Genomic DNA, 25,981 nt, shown 5'->3' on the forward strand with positions numbered 1-25,981 from the left:
TTTACCTCCGGCAGCCCAGACACTCTGCGGCGGACTGGCTTCCCTCTGGATGTTGTTTAGGCCGACCGGACAGTTTAAAAAATGGCGACTCTGGACCACCTTAAATCGGTTATTTCCATCGGGAATGTGGACCACACGTCGCTGGCTCTGCCGTCCAGTAACCAGTGCCGGTCCGGGCAGCAGCGGGTCCGGGAGCAGGTGGAGACCCTCCGGAGGAGCAAGACCCGGCTGTCCAGCAGCAGGAGCGCTTCCACTTCTCTATCTCCGACATGTAAGAGAGCAGCCAACACACCTGGGCCGATAACAACTCAGTACACAAGGAGAGAGATATATAGTCTGCCATTAAAAACATAATTTAAACTTTCATGTTAGGAGATGGACATGTAATTATTCACATAAGAGGTCATTACCTTCCCAGGAAGTGTTCTTCTGTTCTAATTATAAAGGGAAAATAGAGACAAAGTTCTTAGTTAAACTGGATTTTGATGATAGGCCTAAGTTGTTTTCAGGGTAAAGTCATTTTATGGAACTGCTACTGTACATTTGAAAAAAACAATATGCAGAAAATGTCATTGATAAGAATTACACTATTTGGGGGGTTATTTGTTTGGTGTGCAAATGTTGCGTTCATGGTTTGGATTGTTTGTCTTTTTTGTCAGCATCACAGAATAACTATCGACTTGAATATCATGAAACTTGGTTAAATTATGGAGCCAATCAAAACCAAGGGGAGCATACTCAACTGAACTGTAAGCTGGAGAATACAGAAGTTTATAATTAACAACTCCTATTTGGTTTGTGGTCACAGAAGGATTAAATATTACTAAAACCTTGGCTACGGCCCTGGCCTGTACATCGTTTGTTGTTGACCCCAACGCCCTGTCTTACCGAAAGAAATACTTTAACACTTGTTGGTTTCCTGCTCTCTAAATTATTGGTGCTTTCAGGTTTTCATGCTTCTGACCTTGAATTCCTCTTTTAATACCACATGGACACTATTATTTTCAAACACAAACCTAAGATCAGACTTGCCGAGTAGGTAACATATGTGTCCCTTGTCTTTAAACAAATGTAATAAATGGATGACATTAATCTCAGGTATATGACCCCAGATGATAACGTTCTACATTTCTCCTCAGCTCCTACCATTGACTCCGTGTTCATAGAGGCTCCAAAGTTAAACTCCAGCGCATCTAATGGAGGGTTCATCTTTGCAAATGGCTATTCTAAAACTGTAAGTTATACAGCTTATCTATATTGTTGTCACACGATTGATTGGCAACAGTACCTGATGTGGTTGTATTATCATCACATTGTTGTCATTAAGGGAATGATGTGAGTCTGATGCAGGACTGTAGCTACCAATGAGGGTCGTTGTACGGAGTATTCTACCTATACAAGTGAAGTTACACTTGGTGTTTTGTAAGGCTGATAAAGATCGTATTCATAACCTAATAACTTTGAATCAGCACAGTTTATTAACAGTGTAGAAGTATTTAAAATCCCATTTAGATTAGGGCTGCAACAAACCTCTATTTTCATAATTAATCAATCTATCTGCTATATATTTTCCTAATTAATGGATAAATTGTTTTGTCCTGTGTCAGAAAAGTTGTTAATTTCCCCCAATATAGTGTTCTTGTGACTCAGATGTCTTCTTCAAATTGCTTGTTTAACCAAACAAAACCAAAATATATTGAATTTACTATCCTATATGACATGGAAAAAGTAGCAAATCCTCACATACTGGAATGAGTTTGAAAAAGGCCCATTATAAACGATAAAATAGTGGCGGATTAATTGTTTTCTAAAGTCCAACACATTGTCTGAATTATTTGACGTAGTTGAAAATTGGAAACGTAAAATCATTTTAGATTTAAAATAATAATAATTTAGTGAGTTGCATAAGGGAGTTTTTACTAAAGACATCAATATTAAACAAATTCTGACCTGTAAATCAAAGTAAAAGGATATATTTCGCCACTATTTTGTTCAACACAAGAAACGCACATAATAGCAATTATCTTAATTTGCATATTGTGTCAGGGCCTAATAAGAATGGATTTATCGTCAGCAATCTTCCCCAAAAACCTGTTTCCAAATCCTTCTAGACTATCTGTCTTCTCACACAAAAACATGCTCACCAGCCTCTCCCATGCCAGCCGATCTTGAAAACAACCCGCAGGGCTGCCATGTCACCAAAAGGTTGTTTCATAATTAAATGTTCTATTGCCAGCTCAATGTCAGTCACAATCACATTTAACTTTTGGTTCTGCAGCACAGCCGAGAACCAAACTTCAGCCGGTATTCAGTCAACAACATACAGGGAGCCAGTGTGAAGAGGACTGCAGGCTCTACCTATCAACATGTGAGGTCTTTCGCCGGCATCGGCTCCACTGCGCTGGGTCAAGCCAACACCAGCCACAGTGAGCCTGGAATGGCCTGGAATCGCTCCGTGCCAAAACGCTCTGCTCCTCCGCAGAGATTTCCTTCCAGCAGGGCAATCTACAGGGAAGAGAGAAGCAGCGGTCACTTTGTAAAGACCCCCACCTCCCCTCTGCAGTTTCAGCCCGTGTTCACCATGAATGGCACCGGTCAGACCAAATCAAGCAACCAGTTCCTGGGCAGCAAAGTTGAGGTGACCAAAACAGTTACTGACGGTCCTGCAGAGACCAAAGGAAATACAGGGTGAGTGAGATTAATAACTTCCACATTTTAGACTTAATCACGTGTTTCAGTAAACACATTATATTGGCATGCTCTGTCTATTGAAATAACATTTAGATTGTATTTTAATATCTTTTAGGTCAGATACTGCTGACATCACTATGAAGGAGGCTGTGGAGTATCTCTCCAATGCGGAGGAAACATATCAGCACTGTGGCGCTTCCTACATACAGCACAATACTTTCATTAACGAGAAGGCTAAAGATGAGGTGTGTGACTTGTTCTCTTCATATCATGTTGACTGACATTTATTTTAATATGATACATTTATTTTAGAGTCGATGACAAAGGTGGAGTTAATATGTCATGCCAAAATGAAATCCTGTCATTGCGTACTCACCCCATGTCAGTCAAAACTCCAGTGAAGATTAGTATCTCAATACAGCACTGGCTTGTCATTTGGTAACAGTGAGGGATGTGGGATAAAATGTGTGATTTCCTGTGAGTCCCTCGTGCATGGATCTGTAGTTTGATTCCAGCACAGAAATGACTTCAGCACTAACAATTCAAATATTTCAGACAGGAAGTTAAAGGACGAAACAAAAATGAAATGGCTGTCCTCGGAAAAACATGGTTTGAATTCTATACAAATCTTATGGATCCTTTTTATTTATTTTTCCTGTAGTGTGTTATAGGTTTGTGTGCATGTAAATGGCCTGCAAAGGCTGATATAACAGTGTTCACATCAGAGGCAGTTTCTCTCCCTCAAATTATAATCCCTTTTATTTAATTGTGGTGAATTACCACTCTTTGAACAACAAAATCCCCTTTGCATCACAGGTGTTGAAGTTCAAAGGAATCCATCCTCTGGTGGATCTGCTGCGCAGCCAGAGCTCACAGGTCAATGAGACGTCCTCTGCTGCCCTCCGTAACCTGTCCTTCAAAAGCATTAACAACAAGGAGGAGATACATCGCTCAGGAGGCATCACGGAGGCTGTGGCTCTGCTCAGAGAGACAGACTCTGTGGAGACACAGACACAGCTGACAGGTATACGTTAACTCTGAAACCTATAGACCCACATACAGGTACATACACACCTATCCATGCAAACAAGTCAAACATAGACACCTTTGTTGTGTATAACAACATAAACCTGTGTTAGATCCTGCTGTCATTCACTAAAGCTCTTCTTAAGTGCTGTCTTTCTGCCAAGTGTTGAAGGGTCATAAAAAAATGACATCGCTAATGTTTTAGTAACACTGATTTAGATGGAAATGTGTTAAATGGTTAAAGTTACAATATACCGGTTTTAATCTCTTTGGCGATAAGCAGTAATTATCTTTGGATCTTTGCATCGGTGGCTAACTCACCATCGGGTTACCACCATCGTGTGTGTTCAAGATTACCTTAAACTACGGTTGCATTCAAGCGCCAAGACAAGTTTCAGGCACAAGTTTCAACAGCTTTTACTGTTGTTAAAACGTTTGATAGTAAAGTGTTCACCCACATTGAATCTACAAAATCGACATGCTGATGATTTATGTTTTCAACAGGCAGTACATGAATATTTGATTGACAGGTTTTCTTTTTCTGTCTAGGTCTCCTGTGGAATTTGTCGTCTGTCGACAGCCTGAAGCCAGACCTGCTGAAGAGTGCTCTGCCTGTGCTAATGGAGCGAGTGATCCTGCCCTACACTAAAGGTCACGACAGGACCAACAGCAGCAGCCGAGACCCAAAGGTCTTCTTTAACGCCACTGCGTGTCTAAGGTGAGAAAAAAACTTCTACTGAGCACCTGATAACATGCCAGGGTTTTTGCTATGGCTCTTAGACATATTATGTTTTTACCTATGTGTAGCCCAGCTCAGGATCAAAGAATATGACAAGCTGAAAAGTCAACCTAAGCAACCTATAATTAGTGCATTAAACTATTAGCATACAAATTCAAAATAGCAAATATATTGGCTCCAAATAAGGCAAGGCAAGGCAAGGCAAGGCAAGGCAAGGCAAGTTTATTTCTATAGCACCTTTCAACACAAGGCAATTCAAAGTGCTTTACAAACATGAAAGACATTAAGAAAATGGCATTTAAAATCAGTCATTAAAAAGCAAATATAATAAAATAAACATTAAAAGAAAAAATACATGAATAAAAGTTACAGTGCAGTTTAAGATATAAATAGTTCAATTAAAAGCAGCGGCAAAAAGAAAAGTCTTCAGCCTGGATTTAAAAGTAGTAAGAGTTGCAGCGGACCTGCAGGTTTCTGGTAGTTTGTTCCAGATATTTGGAGCATAATAACTTCATAAATAAGCCAAACATTTTCAATGCTACATACATAAATGGGTTTTTTTTCCCTCTGTTTTATTGGCCATATCGACAAAAAGGCTGTCCTGATATGGGGATCCAGGATAGCAAACAGGACGGTTTTTAGTAAACATATTATTTGGTATTTTTTACATTGAATCCAAAGAGAGTTATTCAGTTTAAAAAAGACGTGTATGAGAACGATTTGTGAGTAGTACAAAACTGGGTAGAAGTCATCAAGAGTTATCACGCTTGAGAGTGGATGTGAATCTGCTACAAACGCTGTAACACAGACAGATACTGTAAACTAATAGCAGTGGATTTATGCTATTACTACTCACGCTCATGATCTGCTGGTGTTTTTACAATGGGTGGGGTGGGGTTCAAGTCCATGTCAGAGATATTCTCTGGAAAAAGGCAAATAACTTCTGTATCATGTAAATCCTTTTATATTCCCTTACTATCATTTAGAAGTACAAATAACATTTTGACCAGATCCAACACAATAAAAGTTTGCTATTAAGTTACCTTTGAGAGAAAGATGTGTATTATTGTATACTTATATAGTAGTTCAAATGTAATTATCATAGGACTCAGTTGCCAGGTTAGACTTATCTCAAAGGTATGAAGTTAAATAGCTTTCGTTTTAATAGGTTTTTGCTAAACGGTTTAAGAGAGATCTTTATTGAGCTTTAATGTTATTTTAGAGGCTGTTGTCCATTAATATAACTTGTTTTCTGGCGGTTCATAACGTGAGATTCATTATGTTTACAAATCTTTACAAGCATGTCTGTTGGAGTAGATGCTTTAAGAAAAGAAAACTGTGAATGTAAATCACATGACCATCAATCAAAGTATTTTTAGTGTTCTTATCTGATGCATCAGAAAGCAGGGTCTGTGTTGTAAAACATTGACTGACTTCTCGTGTCATTCAGTGAGAGCTTAGAGTGTTTCACTTTCTTGATTGACAAGATTACTACTGTTTACTTTTAAGGCAAGGTGAAATTAATATCAGACAATTCAATCGCTTTATGAAACCTTTGCTGCAGGGCGTTTCCATTACTGTCTCAATCTGAACAATACAAAATAAAACTATATTTGCATAGTGCTCTTTTAAAATAAATCAAAAGTACTCCTCTAAACGAACAATTTCAGAATAATGTATATGTTATTACTGTGTTTATCACTTATGTTAAAGGAGGACTTGTTTTTTTCCCTTGTTTACTGTACTGCTTAGAAGAAAGTTTATGTTAACCTGTTATTATCCTGAATCATTTTCTAACGTAATTTATATATATCTTTTTCAAACAGAAACCTAAGCAGTACGAAGCAAAGCAACAGACAGGCCATGAGGAAATGTCGAGGTCTGGTCGACTCTCTGGTCAGTTATGTAAAAGAGTGCGTCGATGCCGGAAACCCAGACGATAAGGTGAGAAGGGTATAAATTAATGTCTATTTATATATTGCGTGTTAAACCTGCACGTTTCCTGCTTTACTCACATGACACACCTTCATATGGAACGAACAAAGACAACATTGTTACTACAGCAAGAAGCTGTGGTTTGAGTTAACCAGTTTACTATTGTAGTACGCAGAGAGCAGTTGTACTGCAACAAGTATCGATGAGTCATAATGTGCTCACTGCCGGGATATCTGTGTACTTTAGTATGAGGCCTTTACACAGCCATGTATACAAACTGTTACTTTTAACAGTAAATATAGGCAGGCTAGTCATTTTTAATGTTCAAACAGCTTTTGCTCTGGCCTTTCAATCAACTGTTTCCATCGAAACATATGGATATTGTCACTTTTCACTGTTCTAGGAAGAGTAAATTATGTTTACCATTTTCAGTCACAAACAAATGTTATATAATGTATTTATGTGCTACAGCTTTCTATTTTAATTTTAATAGATTCTACAGGAAAGGGACAACGTAACAGCAACAATGCTCAATATGTTAGCTCATATTGAGCATTGTTGAGTTTTAGCACAACTATTTCTGTGTCTGAGTCTAAGTGTGACCTAATGTTGTTCTACCTGTTGTAACAGTCGGTGGAAAACTGTGTGTGCATCCTGCACAACCTAACCTTCCAGCTGGAGGCCGAGGCTCCCGCTCTGTTCAGCAGGATCACAGCGTTAGCCAAGAGTGTCTGCAAGACCTCCAGCGAGGGCGACACCGGGCCCATCGGCTGCTTCAGTCCACAGAAAGAATCCTCAGAACACGAGGTGAGGGCGAGGAAGGTGCACAACAGAGAGAAACAGACATGCCGCGTCAGACCAGGGCAAAATGAATGCTTTTATAATGACAGAAATACTTGCCACCTCCGCTCCTTCATGTGCCTGCAAGTCGGTTTGTCTACACAGACACTTTCACTGTCTGTCACTAATCCTTGTTCTTTAAGTGTAATATAATGATGCCAATTACATGCTATTTAAAAAAAAAGAAGCTTAGTGTGACATTTTGTGCTCTGATTTTATAAACGTTTAGGTGTTTTCCCTTTCCTCTAGTGTTTTATACAAGTTTAATGTGCATGTAAATGGTCCTCAAAGGTTAGAATCCCAAAGTTCCCTCCAGAGGGAGTTTCTCCGTTAAGCCGTAGACCAATCACAACAGAGCCGGCCAGCTAACCAATCAGAGCAGACTGGGCTCTGGTTTCAGACAGAGGGTGAAAAGAGGTGCTGCAGCACAGGCACTATGAGAAAAATAAAACCCTTTTTGAACATTAAAGCATGGAAAAATGTCACAGTAGAGGCACAAAATACAAATATGAACCTGAATATGAGCATAATAGGGCATGTTAATGTTAATATAAACATTTTTTAGTATGCATGTTTGCATCTAGCACCATGGCAAACTATTTTTAAACATTTAGATTCATATTTTGTTTTGAAGTATCCTTTCTTTCAAAAAGTCCTACAGGCAAATTCTGCATATTTAAAAAAAAAAGTAAATGCTGTAGCCGTTACATGTTGATAATGATATGTCCTCTTTTCCTGTCCAGCGCCGCTTTGACTACCCGGTCGTTGAGGATCCACAGCCTAATGGCGCTGGTTTGCTGATCCACTCCAGCACTCTGCAGAATTACCTGTCTTTGTTAGCCACTAGTCAGCGAGAAGACACACAGGAAGCCTGCTGCGGAGCCCTGCAGAACCTCACCACAAACGACGGCATTGTAAGCGAAACATGTTCTGCTCTTGCACAATGACCAAGATAAAAGAAAATACATTTGATTTAAATCTGTCCCGTTGCAGTTAAGGGAGACTATTTTTTTAAAACTTGTTGGTCAACATGATCTATGCATATTTTGATAAATGCTTGCACTGAACCTGATGTTCATTTTCTGTATTCACAGGTCTCTGGTGTAATGAGCCAGAACATTGTGCAGAAACTGAAAGGCCTGCACGTTATTAGTCCCCTTATAAAATCACCCAAAGTCAACATACAGAGGAACACAGTGGCCTTGGTAGGAAACCTGACCAAGAACCCAAACCTGCACATTGCCATAGGTAAGACGCATCTGCAAGACAAAACTTGTAGTTTGTTGCTTTAAATCGGTTCCAGGTACTTTCTCTTCTTTTGAAAAGAAACAAAAAAAGACACGTCAACTGTTTGTTTTTAATTATGATCCATTTAACAATGTGTGTTCAGAACCTTATTGCTTCGTCATATTTGAGTCACCCCTTGAAATGCATGATCTTAAACAATATTCTTTGCGGTTTTACAAGTGTTAGCTTGCGTTTAACAGCCTCTTGTTTTGTGTTTTTCTTCTTACTGAAGTTCATAAAGCCCTCCCAGAGCTGCTGGGCATCCTCAGCGAAGGCACCAAGGAAGGAAATGAGTCCGATGACACGCTGTCCATGGCCTGTCAGACCTCCAACTGCCTGCTTATGAATAAGCCTGAGATGGGAAAGCACCTGGTAAACAGCACCCTGATAAGATCCCTCAACGATCTCAGCAAAAACACGTAGGTTGCATGTGAGCAAACAGAGAATGTGCTTGCATATGTATTAAGACTAAGAGATACGATTCATCAAGATATGGGGAATACCTATGACTCACCAAGGATTACATTTTGCATGCTTGTACAACTTCCACAAGTCCGAACCGATCTTAAACAATTAATTCTACTTCATTTTAGACATTTACCCAAATCCAGCAAATCTGCCTCCGTGCTTCTCTACAACCTGTGGTCAGACAAGGATTTACAAGGCTTCCTGAAAAAGGTGAGTGAAGATTAACCCTGAGTGCCAAGACCTGTCATGGTTAGGGTGTGTCCTATCAGCTAACTACACCTCAAATGTCCACACCTCGCTCAGGTATTTGTGAGAAACAGAAGGAGAAAGGTTACATTAGGCAGCGTTAAAAAATGCCCAGTGAATGTGAACAAGACGCTATTGTGCATTATAACACACAGGGCCATGAACACAGTGCAGTTTGTTTGATGTGTCACTCTCTGTATGTTCAGTGTGGTTTCTGAGGTGGTGTACTGATTTATCTCTCACTATTTGTCCTGCAGCAAGGGATGAGTAAGTCCTCATTTGTGAATGACATCACCACGGCGGCACACAAGTCGGTTCAAGTCGTCGAATGACACGAAAGCTTAATATCCCGGAAAGTGATTTAAGTCACCTCAACGCACAGAGGCTGAGCAGCATCCTTCCTCATTTCACATGTCACACAATACATGTATCTATTAAATGTTTCCATCAACATACAGTAGCTCTGACAATGCTGCACTGTTACTTTTTCTTTGTGGGGAAAAAAGGTGAAGGTTAAGATGTTAATTTTGTGTCTGGATTCTGCCACAATGTGCTTGCTTTATTAGATAATAACATAAAGGTTTAGATGTTATGTTTGCATAGAGGTTGCTGTTTTTAAATCATGATACAACATTGTGTAAAAGTAATTTTGATTGTGTAAAATCAACATGGAGAACATTTCTCTGTAGTTGGAGTTCATCGTTTTGAAAGAAACAGTGGCACTGTTTTAGGTAGTGATGTGTGTTTTGTAATGGCAGGTTTTGTCTGTGGTTAACCACTCTTCTTTTTAAATATGTGTGTGATCCTTAAACATTTGTATTATCATAAATCATGTAATTAATAAAGCTGGCAGACATATACTCTTCAAGCTGTTAATGTTTGATATTATCTGGGATTTTGAGGTAATTATCAGCCAGTCACTCGTGCAGAAATAAATGTGTTATTACTGTAAACCTCACTGTCACGCCCCTTTGGGTGTTTAGCTGCTTCTTTCTCAACAGATCACTAACACGTCTTTCAATCTATGTTTACTCCACCCTTACCTTATTACACTATAATTTACTTTCTGTGGTTTAAGAACAAGGTCTTAGAGCCAGACACTGCAGCTGTTGCTTGTACTTGTTGATTTTAACTTTGGTCCTCCACATTTGAGCATGTAATCCACCCAATAGTCAGGGAGAGATTATGCAGTCATGCTTAAATGTATGAGGTATCAAGGTGATTACATTTTTCACTGAAAGATTTATGTGGGTGTTTATAGAGGACCGGTATTACTGTGGGCAAACATCAAGGCTGCCTGGATTTAAAGAAGTTGTGGTTAATTATAATTACCATGACGGGATGCTCATCTTGAAATTCCCACAAGTGAAGGAAACAAAGCCTTAAAAATACAGACGTTTTTTTTATTTATTCCAACCACAAAATTGATCACACAAGAACTTATTACTCAATCTTACTTTTAGTACTGTAAAAATGACAGATTAAGTTTTAGAACTAGGAGTACATTGTAAATTGTGTTCTATTGTCGTACTTTCAGATCAGACATCACATACCTCCTGTCAAATCCCACTTTAATAAACACAAGCCGTAACACATCAGTCTAATCATAACCTCTAAATTCCTGCGGATGTACTCAGCACACTGATTCACAGATACAATATTTAAGAGCATTTGTTGTTTTATTCTTGCATTTTCAAGTATTTAGAAAAAAAACATCATGGGGTTGATTTTATTGTCATTAAATGTCAGGTGTGGCAGTTTCCTTCCTGTTGTCGTCACATGTTATTTCCTCAGGCCCCGCTTGCTTCTGATGCTCTTTGAACTGAGAAGTAAAGGAAAGTCAGCAGAGATTTGGCATGTCGGAACCAAACCTACTTAACCTGTAATACATACATAACCATGTTTGATCATTTCCATGGGAAATGCATTTGTGTGTTGTGTTGTACTAACTAAGTGTGAGCTTAGTGTCACATACTTTCCTCGATCTTTTAATTCCACACATTTTAGAAGTTTTATTTTTCTTCGAGGCAAACGCACCTCTGTTGCGTTCATTATTTTAGGGATTTTATTATCCCAGAACGGAATTGGATTTGAAGCAATGTAATGCTATGTTCAGAATCGGCCATTACATGTTTTCTTGCACTGCATGCAACATGCATCACAGCTGCAGATGTTTCAATCTCATCAGGTCATTTTGAAGTCTGGTCTCAATACAGTTCATCTCTATACAGCTGTGGAGCATCATTCATTTATTTTTTAATTAGAAAGCAATATCTTCACATTACACTCTGCATGAGTTGTGAGTTCAATTAAATAATGGTCTTCCTTTCTCTGATGACACTTTGAATTTCTTCTGGATTATTTTAGCAGCACAGATTATACTCAATTTCAGAAGAAAATCTGTAAAGATTTGAGAAAAAAACGAAATAGATTTTTCTTTTACTTTCATGCCCAAATAATCCCATTGCGACTCCATCTGGGGTCCCGACACATAGTTTGGGAACCGCTGCAGTGTAGAAAGCTGCTGCTGGCCTCAGACGCTGAGAGCCTGTCATAGCTGACTGCTGTTGTAACGGGATTTGCTACCAAATAGTTGACGTCTATCTTTATCTGCTGTTGCTAGGTAACTGATCCCTGGAGCTTCCCCATGAAAATAGGCGTTTACACATTTCAGATGAAACTGTGATAAAGTATGTGTGTTATGGTTTGGTGGTATACAGTTTTTGAAACTGATTAATGAATGTTTTACCTGAACATAGAAAAATCAAGGCTCTATTTCAAGGGTTTACCTTAAATGATTATTAACAGCAGTATTAGTTTGCAATGCAGACGTCATATACTGCACAAGAAACACTTAAGCGTGTTCAAGTTGTGTTTCAGGAGGATAGCTTGATAGTATTGAGATGTCTGCAGGGCCCCGTCACTGGTTTATTGTGAGCGACATTAACTCAGGTCTGTCACGTAGCAGTTATAAGATCTCTCAGCTGTTTCAACCCTGTCTCTCCTTGGAGACTTTGTGCATGTGTGCTGTTCAGATAACCCAGCTTGCCCTTTGTTAAAAAAAAACCCTCTCATGTGCGCTTCCTTTTTTTGTTTCCCCCGTCCTGTTTGGCTACTCCGGAAACTTTAGTCCTGCTGTCAAGCGGATGACACAAACAGCTGCAACTGATGCCGCTTCAAACAAAAAGAGATCAGAAGTGAAATATGAGGAGATGGAAACTTGAAGAGGTCACGAGGTGGACGTTTACATCAGTGCTGACCCTGAGCCTTAGCAGAGAATTATGAATGATTACTTATTTTAATGTAACATTCAGCCATTTTGAATCCACCGTTTTAGTGTTTTTCCTCTCTTGGTGAAAACTATTGTTTCGGTTTTGAAGATAAACATTAGATATCAGATGACTATGTTAGGTAAAGAGGCAGCGGTGGAAGATGTACTAACATATTTGAGCGAAAGTGACGTCAAAGTTAATAAATACTACTCATTATTTGGGAGGGCCCATTTCAGAATAATTATTATATTATTGTTATTATAGATGCATGAATGTATACCACTAATATTACAGCTTGCATGTTAGGGTTAGGGTTTACTTGTTTTGTATATTACTTACTGCTTGGTAGCTTTCGGATCCCCTCCACTGGGGATCAATAAAGTCTTATTGATATACATGAATAAAATCATAATTCATTTGTCCATTATATGTGTATTATAATAATAATAATAATCTAAATCTGTAAAGTAACTGGTCACTAAAGTTAGGGAAATACATTTAGCAGAGTAAATGTTAAATATCTGTAGTAAAGTTGCAGGAAATGAAATCCTCTATGTACAAGTACCTCAAAATTGAAGTTATTTCAGTTAATGTACTTTGTTGTAGGACAAAATGCATTTATGATACAGCATCAGCCTACAGTACTTCTTCCGTTCATGCGAAAGCACTGAATAACATCTTTGAAGGGCATAGTGCTGTGGGACTTACACTTTCTGATGATCACTGACTCGGTTTCTCAGCACGGTGACCTGTGGAAAATGTGTTTTTTTAAGTTAATTGAAATCTGGATAAGCCAATATGCCACAACTGAATCTGACTTATTGAAATTTGTTTTAAAATTGTAATATTATACCATAGAAATGTCTCTGAAAGGAGACAACATGTAATGTCAGCATTTTCTGAACTGTTGAAATCACCAAACTACAGATTCTAGCCATACTAAATAAATGTTTACAATTCCAACTTCATTTTTAACGTTAATCTCCTTTTACTAGCTGGCAGTCTGAAGAGTGAAGAAAAAGCCTTAACAAGCTCCTACAATAGTTTATATCAAGAACAAATGACACTGGGAACACAGTATGGGCGACGGTAGGATAGCTACAGCTAGCCTTAGCTGAAGCTAAACTCAACAACTTTTATTAAACGTTACCTGTTTTTAATTGTGAAATAATTAACAACTACTCTTAACAAAGTAGCAGCCTCTTTAGTAAAATGTATTGCACTAGTTCATTAGTTTAATGTAGAGAAGAGCTAATATTACAAGTAATATAATAAATGGTGTGGCTAACTAGCTAGCCCCTACTGTATGTTACTTTCTTTTCACTGTTTCTTTAATAAGGCTTCCTGCTTTTGAAAGGCAGTATAACAGCATGTATAAGATATTTATCTGTCATTCCTTACATCTTTATACCTCTTTTACTTATTTTTTTAGTTACACAAGGGATGTTTGGCTGACTTATGATAGCAGAGAAACAGGTAGTCAGATGCAATATTGTGCATTGTTTTTATATTGGCCTGCATTCCAGAAACAAAAGACAGGTTAGTGATGATGAGCACACGATGTAAACACAAGAGTTCCTGTAAGGTTACTTACCTCATACTTCTGCTTAGCCTGCGTATACTGCAGGTCAAACTTCTCTGACTCCAGCTGGTGCAACCATTCAAAGAGTTCCTTGGCTTTTTCCCTGCATCAAGGAAATGATTTTAAGCATTTCACATGATAGATATTGAGAGTTTATGTCAAGTTTTTTTAGTTTTTTACCTGAGTTTCTCCTCTTTCATGTGATCAATATTTAACTCTTTGCGCCGTTCATTTAGGATCTTCTTCTTCTTCTCTCTTTCTGTTGGTTTTTTACCCCCAGGCTGTGTTTGCTAATCAGGAGGAGGACACATGGGGATGTCAACATGGACAGTAGGTTTGTGACTTTTTAAAAGATAACATATATTATCTTCACCTTGTATCCAGTGAAACTCAAGTTGGACAGAATCATCTTCTTCCTTGCATCATCGTCTGCTTTCTTCTTCGCCTCCCCGTCTTCTTTTCTCGCTTTCTCTATCTGGTGGAAAACATTATGGCACCTTTAATGAAATTATTTATAGTATTTTGATTAATGACATTCTCGTAACATTGCCAGAACTTGGTTTATTGCAAATAAGTGTAAGGTATAGGTGGGATTGAGAATGCCAATCTCTAAAATAAAAAAAGGTTTTAAAAAATCTAATTGAAAGAAAAATGGAAAGAAAATGAGTAATTAAAAACATTAGTTTTTTAATGATTTTTAATGTTACTTGAGTTTTTATTCCATTTTTATCGAAAATGGAATAATGGAATAAAATGATTGTGCTCCTCTTGCATTACGAGAGGAAAGTCAAATGTGGACTTAAATCAAAGAAATGCTGCAACATAGACTTACTCAATCCCACGTGTTGGGCAATACACAGTGCTACACAATGTTAATTATTCAAAACGACTTCAATTTGCATTCAAAATGTTTAGTTGCTATAACATGTACAACATTACTTGATAAGACGCAATATTTTCAATATATTTGAATTAATCCAAAATTAGATTACATTTTTGGAATACAAAGGATTATGTTACCTATTACAAAATGATGTCACTTTTATCAGTACAGTACAATTCAAAGTATTCTGACCCAACCCAGTTATGCTCTGTTAATGTTATCTTTCTTTTTATACTTACAGCTTGTTTGTTCTGCCGTTCTTTTTCTAGCTCAGCTCTGATCTTCATCTGATCTGCTCTCTCTGACCTGCGTGTCTCCTGAAGTGGGAAAATAAATACATTTTAAACACCAAAACAAAATCATATAAACACAAAATGTGACAAAAAAGACTTTATTATGGAATTGGGTGGTTAAATGTGTGATATGTTGCAGCAGAAGAGAGAGATCATACAATGCGATCTGTGAGGTTGTTAAGCTCCTCTTCCTCCTTCTTGCGCTTCTCAAAGTGAACGTCGATCAGAGTGTGGAGCTCAGTCATGTCCTTCTCCATTCTTTTTCGATGAATGTCCTGGAATTATAGCAATAAGTCAAAATGGGAGCCTTTCCAAAAAAATGTACCCTTCCAATTAAACAACAGCTTGCAGGTGTAACTTTAATCGGTTCTGAAATAACTCACATCAAAGTCCACTTTTTCTCCATCTGGGATTTTTGGAGGTGCCAAACCAGGCACAAAACCAGGCCTGATGAAAAGGATGGAAAATGTAAAATCTTTTTAACTGTGTTTCAATTTAAGTTATATGAAAATATGTAAACAGTGCCTTACTTTAACCTGCGCTTTGTCTCATCTGTGTATCCATCAAAAAAGAAAAAAGGCAATTCACAATCTTTAGTTCAGGAGGCACGAGAAACACTAGCAAGCGTAACAAACCCACAGAGCAACATTTTTCCAAAATAAGCTTTCCATACCTGCATCATTTTCCTCCGAGGTCTCTGTTGAAAGATGAGAGGGTCAGTGCAATGTCAACATGATTTCACGCTGACAGGTAGAGAATTACAGCACAGGTGATCCTCAAACAGATTTCAAAACAGTTGTCAAAATATGTTTTTATTTTAATTTCAGTGGTTACCCAATATCTTATATTTATTACATTTTCAGTTTTACTTCGATATGAAAATAAATGTTCTTCCCTGTTAGACCTTGAGGTTTAGCAGTAAACTAGTTATACTATAGTAAAAGTGTAAATATTCTCAGGTCTCTGATTTAAAGTAATCAGCTGTCAATAATGATGGAGTTGGAATGACCTCATTGACCTCATTAGAAGTCAACTAAAGTGATGTATCAGACAATCTCCTGACAGCGCTGAGGGACTCAGTCAGAGAGGAATGCAGGTGTGTTTAGCAGGCAGCTTTTGATTATCATCACAGATAACTCCTGTGTACCTGCCCATCAAAACAGGCCTTTAAAGTGTGTCAGAGCAATAAATTACCTAAGACACAAAGAATGGCACTACGTCTATATCTGAATGATTACGGATTTAATTTAGGTCTAAAAATAGCCTTAACAAATCACACTCAAAATGGGCATTTTAACAATAGCTGCATTATGTAATAGCGATTATGGTGTTATCAAATTATATTGACAACATCACTGTGCAGTTAAAACTTCAAATGTCTGGGTAATTTAGAGAGTGAAGTGTACATTTTAAAAATAAATAAATAATTAATATTGAATTATCTGCAAAATGTTATTGCATGAAGCGGAAAACAAGGCTGTTTTTCTAAGCTCCAGAACATGGCTGCCAACAATGTGTTAGCGTCAGATCTATTTACAGCATGCAAACAGATATTAGCATACTAAGCAATACTACCTTCTATCTCCTCCTCCTTCACCTCCTCCTCCTCCTCTTCCTCCTCCACATCCTCCTCCTCTACCTCCTCCTCCTCTACCTCCTCCACCTCTTCTAACTCTTCTTCCTCCTCCACCACCTCCTCCTCTTCTGTGCAAAGCAAGCATGTAGAGTTAGCAAGCAAACAATGTGAACATCTCATACAGCATTTAGATCAATCATTTTTTATTTGTGTATTTTTGACGGTGCCTCTGAAACCTAGACACTGATTTAGTCACAAAACATACAGCATTTATTTTATATTCTTGATTTTAATCCTATTGTATTCTAGAATCTGACCTTTCTGAATGTAATTCCCACCAATTTGTCTGTGGTTGCTTTAAGCTTTTGCGCATTTGACAAGCATTTAAAAGGCAGGTTCTTTATTTGTTGGAAGCATTTTTCTCCTCACTGGGCCTCTGTGGGAAAGAGTGACCCCAGGCCTTCAGTCAGAGTCCCTGTATGCACAGAGTGTAACTCAACCTCTATTCACTGCAAAGAAGGTAAGCCAACCTGCATTCAGAGGACCTCTAACAGGCACAAAAATGAGAGTGGGTATTGTGCTTGTGCCGCTGTCTTCCCCAAGGTCTTCTATTGAGAACATAAGCTGACCTACATTGCTCCCCAACAGCGACTTCTACTCCACACAGAGCGGGACAGGTGCCGCTTAGCTGAGGGGACAGCCGAGCTGCACAGGGGCCCACATGGACAGCCTCACAAAGGACAGAAATAGAGGTACAACCCTCCATTTGAATAGAAAGGACAGATCCACTGGGATCTATATCCAAGGTGAGCTGTCTCCAGCCTCTGGTAGAGAGGAGGGACTGAGAGGACAAAGGTCAATCTGAGCTCACAGCAGCTGCTTCTACAGTGGCACCAACACGCCAAAAATACAGTATGCTGTATGGTGAAGCCAGCAGCTTAGCAGAAGCAGTGTGTTAAGCAACTTTAAATGCGAGATTTGATTGTGTAAAGCAGGTAATAATAAAGTAGCAGAACGAAAACAACCAGCCTCTAAAGGTTTTACATTCAAGCAAACGTTGTTTTCATAGATATTGTTTGCATTAAAGAGCAAAAATATCCTCAACCCGAGCAAGGTCAACTATTTCTATTAAGTATAGGCACAAACAAAATGAATTTCTGAATTCATGTAAACATGCAGCATCATCACAATATTCATGCATTTTTGTTTTTAAGTGAAGCAACTGTGAGAATGTGCATCCTATTAACTTCAATTACAAACTGTTAAGACGCATCTTGAACTGACAAGCTGACTTACCTTGTTCCCTGAAAGAAGAAAAAACAAAACCAGAAAATTGTTACGATTGATTTAATCTCTGCTGGCATCACTTTGTTACCATCACTCTCTATTATGCAAAGAATATCTATTTACTCACTCGTACTGGGCTTCTTCTGTGTCAGACATGTTTAGGATGCAGCACCTGTACAAGTAAGCCCAATGCAAAGGTGATTGGTACTGTACCAACAACAATAATAATTCCAAATTCAACCCAGATGTGTCAAATGCAGGTTGGAAACACATAAGAAGAGCACACAGACTTACCCAGATAGTGCGATGCGCGCTTCAAACTGGACTCAATGGGAAATTGTATACTGTGCCCTTCTCTGTGGGCCATAAGCTTTTAAACCCAGTAGTGGATCACATGGCAGAAAGCATCCCATGTCCACAAAGGGTGGGCACATACCTGCAAACAGATGGCACATGGCATTAACTAGAATGGGAAAACACACATTCTCCATGGACTTGCATTGTCTATTTTTACACGCAAAACTATAGACTCCAGAGCGCAGGATTATTGCTCATAAAAGGTTTCAGAGTGGAAGGCTGGATGTAATCTTTGTAAACCTCCTCTTGTGTGCAGGCAAATACACAAGACGACAGCTTTACTTTTTATGATTCTGCAGATAAATTGCAGGTTTATCTCACAATAGCATCTTTAACTGACAATTAATCAACAGAAAATACATTCTAAGAGTTGACTGAGTTATTTGTGAAGACAAAATACTGAATGTGTGGTTCCTGCCACACACGAAGCTCATGATATATTGGTTTATTCAATGCAGAAAGTAGTCCATATTAGCAGGAAACTCTCTTTAGTGTCAAACATTATTACATTTTATTAAATTGATTAAATGATGTTCATGGTTCCTGTTGTTATTTAGTTTAAAGAGCAATTCTATTATTTTCATTGAGTCTCGAAATGTGTTTAAAATAGGACATCAACATTTCCCCTAAACTGAGCATTTCATGTCATATTTTTGTGCAATATTCCCATAGCAGGTAGCCAAGGAGATGAGAAAAATAAACTCCCTTTACAGATACTGTCTCCTGTGCCTCGCCTATAATCGTGCATCCCTGCCCTCACATGCATTGGTGTTCTATCAACAACACCCTTTATGAGGATGCCAAGTCTTTTGATACTCCCAGTGCTTGCTGTTAATATTAAATCTGACCCCGCAGCCGGGGTGACAGTATGACTCACCAGATGTCTCTCGTGAGCCAAAATGTAACAGTGATTGAACAGAGTTCTCCTCCAGCTCCATCAGGCTTTGTTTACAGATTGTTTGCAGCTATTTTGAAGTCTCATAGGGACTAATAAATGTTTTGTTTACATTTAAGTTCACTTTCTTTCAGCCTGAGGTGTTTGAGCACAAATAGCCAACTGACCTATTTTTCTTTGTTTTGACATGTTTGCAATGCAAGTGGGACTGACTGACATACAGAACAGATGACTCACAGCACAGGAAAATAGAAATACCCCACAGAGAAGTCATACATAAGATAAACAGCAAAGCCCTACAACATGATATTCTATCCCTTAATAAAAGCCCTTCATGAAAAAAAGTGTGTGTTTGATTACATGTTGTGTTACTTAGTTGAATGGAGTGCAACACAGTCACTCACAGTATTGAGTTATACTACTTTTCTTTGATTAAATAAACTTTCCCCTCCCTCACTTAAAGGTGGGGTAGGTACGTTTGAGAAACCGGCTCGAGATACACTTTTTGTTATATTCCATGGAATGCTCTTAACATCCCGATAGCAATGAATATCTTAAGTTGACAAAAAATCCATACAAAAATGTCATCTGTGGAAGCCGTAGTACTGTAAAAAGTATTTTTTTTAGCCGGCCCGGCTAAAATAACTGGATGGCCTACCTGCCTGTCAGCCTTCCATCTGTGCACAAACTTATCTCGTGCCCTCATTGGTCGTGTGTGTTGGAGGAGGGGCTCTGTAAGGAAGTAGCAGATTTCTTCCGGCTGTGTATTTTCAAATTCTAGCGCACTCGAGCTGGTTTCTCCAAAATTACCTACCCCACCTTTTAAGGTAGATTTGTGCACAGATGGAAGGCTGAGAGGCAGGTAGGCCATCCAGTTATTTTAGCCGGGCCGGCTAAAATGATTGGTCGTGCTTTTTACAGTACTAAATTGGTCGTGCTTTTCAATTAACAGCACAGGCAATAAGACCCAAACAGTACCTTTATTCAGGTTTTTATCTTAAAGGGCCCATGTCATGCTTTTCCGGTTATTACCCGTCCCCTTGTGTGTTAATGTATGAAGGTTTTTATGCATGTAAACGGTCTGCAACGAGTCAAAAACCCTCAAAGTACACCCTGTAGCGAGTAAATCTCTAACACAGAAAAGACCTGTCTATGCTGCCCCAAAACGCCTCCTTGGAGATTTCTCATTTTCCATTGATTTCTTCCTGGGTTCTGTGACGTGTGAATACCCAAATCAACAACAAATGCCCGGTTGGCCCAAATGAACCAATCCGCAGAGCACCTCACACACCAGGATCCCTTGGCTAACTAACGGGGAGTCCCCATTGACTTGCATAGAGCTCCCTGAACGCTGGTAATAGACGAGTTGGGATCGCAGACCCATTCTCACAGCATTATAAACCTTTTTCTTACTCAATATCAAGCCACACTTATTGTTTTTACTTCGGCTGTGAGTGTTTGTGTGTGCTCAGGATGAGTTTAGCTGTGTCTCTCTGTATCGCTGACCCGGAAACCTGTCCGCTCCTCGCAGCAGCGGCAAGCAGCAGCGAGCCTCGCAACGTCTCGACCAATCAGAGCACACTGGGCTCACAGGGAGGGGGGGAGCAGGAGCTCCAACAAGTTTAGGACAGAGAGTGAATACCTGGTGAATACACATATTATACAGAGATGCTGTATGAGAAACCAATGTCATTTTGGAAAATTGCACAATTTAAATATATTCTAGTAGACCTCAACAATGGAAATATGATCAGTAGAAATGGCCATGACATGGGACCTTTAAGTTGCTGAAACCTGTTGGTTGGAAAATATTTTCTTACTAAACTGAGCTGATGCTGACACCTTGTGGGGGAAATGAAAGTATCTGTATGCACTTTCCGTCATCTTTTCTAAAACCATGATATGGAAGTACTAAAATAACCAGAATAAGAATGAAGAACTATTAACAAATTAATATTAATTAGTGGCCTACTAAAAGCACCTTAAACTGACCTGAAAAGGCCATTCTATACACTGGGTTTTGGATTGTTGAGGGAAAAAAACAAGCACTTAGTTGATTTCACCCTTTTAGGATGATTTCTGGATAATTTTGAAAAATAATCGCCATATTTTAAGCCCTGCAACATTATTAATTTGTGCACTTTGGAATTAGGAAGCTGTGTTGTTGTTTTTAACATTTCATGTTGAATTAATTATAACATAAATGTATGCATGGTTTGGTTTAGCCAACAGGATTGTAAGAGCCTTAAATTCACCCCAATCCACTTTATTTCAATACCAAAATATACTGTAAAAGTTAGTCAAAACAACAACTGCTTATTGTGTGAATGTAGTAAAGACTTGCAGCTATAGTATTTTATTTCATACAGGTGGATAGGGCAGGTGAGACTCGCACACGACGTGACCCTTCACATGATGCAGCATATTTCAAACGCACCCCTCACAGAGACGCGGGCTCTTTAAACGGGTTGTGGAGCTGTATGCTCCGCTGGGAAATTAGTATTTCCATAAAGAAGCTAACATGCTGTTCCAGGAGGAATGTATTGAAGTAAAAGCTAGTTATAGCCATAGAGTTCGCTCCAAGTTTGAGTTTAATGTCCTGCTGTCCTCGGCTGCAGACAGACTCTTCGTAAAGGATTTATTCTCCTGCGACATGCCAGACTGTATCACTGCGTCACTTCACCAGGCGAGAGCAGGTATGTACAGCTTATGCTAGTTTAGCAAACTATTAAATGGCTGTCCTGCTGGTTGACGTTTTGCATATCTGAACATATGCTGCTGTCCATGTAGCTACTTCATGTGCATTGTTGCCAATTTTTTATTATTCTTTGTAGGCTACTGGTAGAGGTTTTGGTTTGGTACATGCATTTGAGTTTTCTTGCTCTTTATATTGATGATAAATTACATCCTGGGTTGTTATTGTTGAGTCTTATATTTTGTTAAATGTGCGTCTTTCTTGACTCTTCCATGATTGTAGTTTTGGCAACTTCTGAGTTATCTGTACTTGGTTACATTTGTATTAATTTCCCCATTAAATGTGTGTGATTCTGTATGGATGACAGCCAGGCAGTCCCACACAAACTAACCATACAAACAACAGCTTAAATCCACTGACATTTCATCACAACCGCTGATTGATGTGTGTTTGCAAAACTTTGTGTCTTTTAATATTTAAAGGGGACCTATCATGCAAAATGCACTTTTGTACGTCTTTTATACATGAATATGTGTCCCCGGTGTTCCAGGGAACTCACCAAGTGTCAGAAAACACAACCCTCTCTATTTTCCTCCATACCCAAATCTCTAAAAAAGGGGCTGCACCGGATCTGATAAAAATGGATCCAGATTTGAACACTGTCCTGACGTCAGGACGGTGGCGCTACGGCTATTGGGCCAACTCTCCACCTATCAGGGGAATGTGGAGTTGGGCCACGGCCACGGCCACGGCCATTGCCCAACCTCTCATTCGCATATAGGCTGTCGGCAGGCTCCCCCAGTCACATCTATGTTTTTGCGTACTCTAACAACGATGTCGTCCAAGGGAGTTAAACGTTGTGCTGTTGTTGGCTGCAATAATCTGGACAAGGGCAAGGTACTGCATGCACTGCCATCTCTGGAAAAAGACAGGAATCTCTGGCTAGAGTTTATTTTCCAGGGACATGTGCCAGAAGACTACAGCAGATTTCTGCTTGTGTGTTCACAACATTTTGCCCCGGACATGTTTATGAACGTCACTCAAGTCAAAGAAGGATTTGCCTCCAAACTAAGGCTAAAACCGGGATCAATACCCACCATCCGGGACCAGGCCAGTGAGGCCACATCCAATTTGGAAGCTGTAAGTTTTTATTTAGCGGTGTTTTTCCTGATAAAGCTATTCTAGCTTGTAGCATGTAGCATGTAGCTTCACCGTATCAATGTCGCCTCAAACCCAAACAGTAATCGGTTAGGTGTTTATATGTTTTTGTAACATTTTATTTTATTTTGTACGCTCCGGTGTCTTTGCTTTTATTTTAATTATCAGGCATTTGATAACATGCTCAGACATACTGCCGCAATGGCGATCTGTGTGAAGGCTGTAAAGCCACGCCATAGCAGATAACAGAAGTATTTATTCTCGTATTTATTAGTATTTTGTATCCTCTAAAATCATGTAAAGTAAGTTATAATAACAAACGTAATCTTCTGTAGCTAAGTGCCGTTTTTTGCAGCGTTATATGTACAAGCTTTTGTGATTGTAGTCTGTAAGAATGATCAGATATCATCGATCTGTAAGCTACGCTACGCTAATGAGACACGCCGTTTTTTGCAACGTTATATGTAAAAGCTTTTATGTGTTTACTTGTTAGCACACATGAATTTAAATGGGTGCACGACTGTTAGGATCTATGGGGGAGGGGGGAGACACACCACGAGTAAAACCGAGCTAAAGCACCGTTGGTTTGTTGTTGTTGTTGTTGTTGACGGGGCCTTACCTCCAGCAACAGGCTAATTAGTGGCTAGCACTCATTACAGTCAGTCTACTGAGCTCAGCCCCTCTCCAACACATCATCTGTATCCTGTCAGAAACACAGCATGCACGTCACGGTTCCAAACTAACTCAGATTGGAAAAGGCTAAGCAAAGAGCTTTGCTAAATAGACAGTTTTAGCCCCCATCTTTTGGGATTTCAGACTATAATTATCCAAATAGTATTTTCTCATCCTGAATACTAAGTTGAGATGATTTTGTTCTAACTATGTTTTCTTCTTTACAGGCCAGCACCTCACATGCTACCAGCAGATTATCTGTGATGATAGATTCTGCATGTCAGACTGACCCACCGAAGCACCGTACTGTTCGTACACAGCTATCCTCGAGGACTCTTCAAGGTTCACGTCGAAGTACAGGTTAGAAGCACGTTTTTAAAATGTTCTTTGGATACATCTTGACATTCTGATGTTGTAGCCTTGAATTTGTGTGCTTGTAATTGTTGTAATTGTTGTAAAGTGTATTTGTTTTTGTTCTGAGGACAACGCAGGCCGGAATGACTACTCTGATCTTGCGTCCAAGGAAGCCCCAGTACCAGCTCACAAAGCTTCTGTAGGCTAGATACCTGTGACGCCTGAAATAAATGCAAATAATATTTAGTGAAAAGCCTATTTAATTTATGTAAAATACCGTTGATTTTGAATAAAGTTCCGACAGTTTATATCAAATGTGTCATGATTATTCATGTTTGGATGGGTAAAGTATATGCTGCTTTCAAAAGCATAAGGTTGTGTGTGTGGACTTTTTTTGTCGTACACATGGGTGTGTTATTATGCCATTGCTGTGTAGTATATCATAATAGTAATGCCATGTACAATGACAGAATGAAATGAAAGATTGCATAAAACCATATACATCAGCATTTATTTTCATGAACAATATTAGCAGACGTTTTACAATTTCAGTGAAAACAAACAAACCACTCACTGCTGTATTTGCCTCATCTGTAGTCTCCCATGTTCAGCTCTGTATATATTGAAAGCATTCTGCAGGGAGAACACATTTAGGCACACAGGCTCCAAACCAGGATGGTCCACCATACAAGGCACAGAGTGCTCAAGTTCCTGCATCCGTCTTGACACCTAGTGTGATAAACATATTGAATGACATGTGAAAAATGTATTCTCTAAACAGAGAACTTAGTGAAGCTATCAAAAATGTTACCTGTGGTATCTCCATGCAGCACACATTCTCTGGTTCAGATGGCATTGCAGCGCAATTTGCACATGTACACCTGTAGAAAGAAGTCAATAACTGAGCTTTTAAAAACACATATGAAAATACACACATTGCTGACAACTGAGGTGTTTAAGCATCTGGAGTTATACTTTTTATGACCCTAAGTTATTGAACTTTCCAACGGTAACAGTTGTTGCACGATGTTGGAAGAAAAGGACTGTATATTATTAATAAACGCAATGAGGCCATTGTATATATATGCTGAAAATATGAATGTCTCCCTATGTAAATATATATATGTACCGCTGTTTTTGCATTACAAACTCTATGTTACAAACTGTACACATTGCATTCTTGCTAATTAGCCAAAATATGAACGGAAACGGAATAATTAGCAAGCATCGTAACAAATAGGGACAACAGCTTGTCAACTAACCATTCAGAAACGTCCTGCTGCAACCGAGATGTTTGCACCTCCACCGAAACCTCCGCTTCTTCAGGGTCAGATTCTGGATCAAATTCGTAATATGCTTGAACACATGCATTGCTCTGAGATAACATGTTTATTCTCCACTCATAATCACAGCAAGCATGGTAACATGACACTCGTGCCGGGGCCGGCATGGTAACATGACACTCGTGCCGGGGCCGTGTCACGCCCCCCTCTCTTGCAGGGGGACGTGGTCAGCTGCAGCTCACAGAATCAGACCGTAGACAGCAAACAGCACATAAAGCGAAATGAGGCATGGCTAAAATGCATGATCTGTTTGGTATTTTGAAAACAGAAACGTATAAATATACCTTATATAGGTATGGTCCTACAATATATTATTCAAATATAGCATGGTAGGTCCACTTTAAAGACGAGCAACAGATAGACACGAACAGTGAGACTGCAT

At 39.0% G+C, this 25,981-nt stretch overlaps 2 protein-coding genes across 5 annotated transcripts; one reads left to right on the forward strand and one right to left on the reverse strand.

Annotated features, from left to right (window-relative positions):
- Positions 1-10,097, forward strand: pkp1b (plakophilin 1b). Of its 2 annotated transcripts, XM_034139177.1 has the most exons (14): positions 1-271; positions 660-749; positions 1,140-1,234; positions 2,279-2,688; positions 2,807-2,936; positions 3,508-3,715; positions 4,267-4,435; positions 6,283-6,400; positions 7,022-7,198; positions 7,975-8,145; positions 8,326-8,479; positions 8,751-8,937; positions 9,112-9,196; positions 9,490-10,097. In XM_034139177.1, exons 1-14 carry the CDS (start codon positions 82-84, stop codon positions 9,562-9,564), a joined length of 2,259 nt encoding a protein of 752 aa, XP_033995068.1. In that variant the 5' UTR covers positions 1-81; the 3' UTR covers positions 9,565-10,097. The 2 variants fall into 2 exon arrangements, with proteins under 2 accessions (XP_033995068.1, XP_033995069.1); XM_034139178.1 differs by lacking the exon at positions 660-749 and having other exon boundaries at positions 3-271.
- A 95-nt stretch (positions 10,098-10,192) lies between these two features.
- Positions 10,193-18,440, reverse strand: LOC117489693 (troponin T, cardiac muscle isoforms-like). 3 transcript variants are annotated; one of them, XM_034139179.1, is made up of 14 exons: positions 18,420-18,440; positions 18,253-18,297; positions 18,135-18,142; positions 15,936-15,959; positions 15,793-15,814; positions 15,646-15,709; positions 15,421-15,537; positions 15,209-15,286; positions 14,460-14,561; positions 14,267-14,376; positions 14,099-14,189; positions 13,213-13,253; positions 12,844-12,870; positions 10,193-11,054 (listed from the first exon to the last, which is right to left on the reverse strand). In XM_034139179.1, exons 2-14 carry the CDS (start codon positions 18,279-18,281, stop codon positions 11,015-11,017), a joined length of 753 nt encoding a protein of 250 aa, XP_033995070.1. In that variant the 5' UTR covers positions 18,282-18,297; positions 18,420-18,440; the 3' UTR covers positions 10,193-11,014. The 3 variants fall into 3 exon arrangements, with proteins under 3 accessions (XP_033995070.1, XP_033995072.1, XP_033995071.1); XM_034139181.1 differs by lacking the exon at positions 12,844-12,870; XM_034139180.1 differs by lacking the exon at positions 18,420-18,440 and having other exon boundaries at positions 15,799-15,814; positions 18,253-18,282.
- Positions 18,441-25,981: the final 7,541 nt, after the last annotated feature.

Source organism: Trematomus bernacchii, unplaced genomic scaffold (assembly GCF_902827165.1).
Source record: "Trematomus bernacchii unplaced genomic scaffold, fTreBer1.1, whole genome shotgun sequence".
In the NCBI taxonomy this organism is placed as follows: domain Eukaryota; kingdom Metazoa; phylum Chordata; class Actinopteri; order Perciformes; family Nototheniidae; genus Trematomus; species Trematomus bernacchii.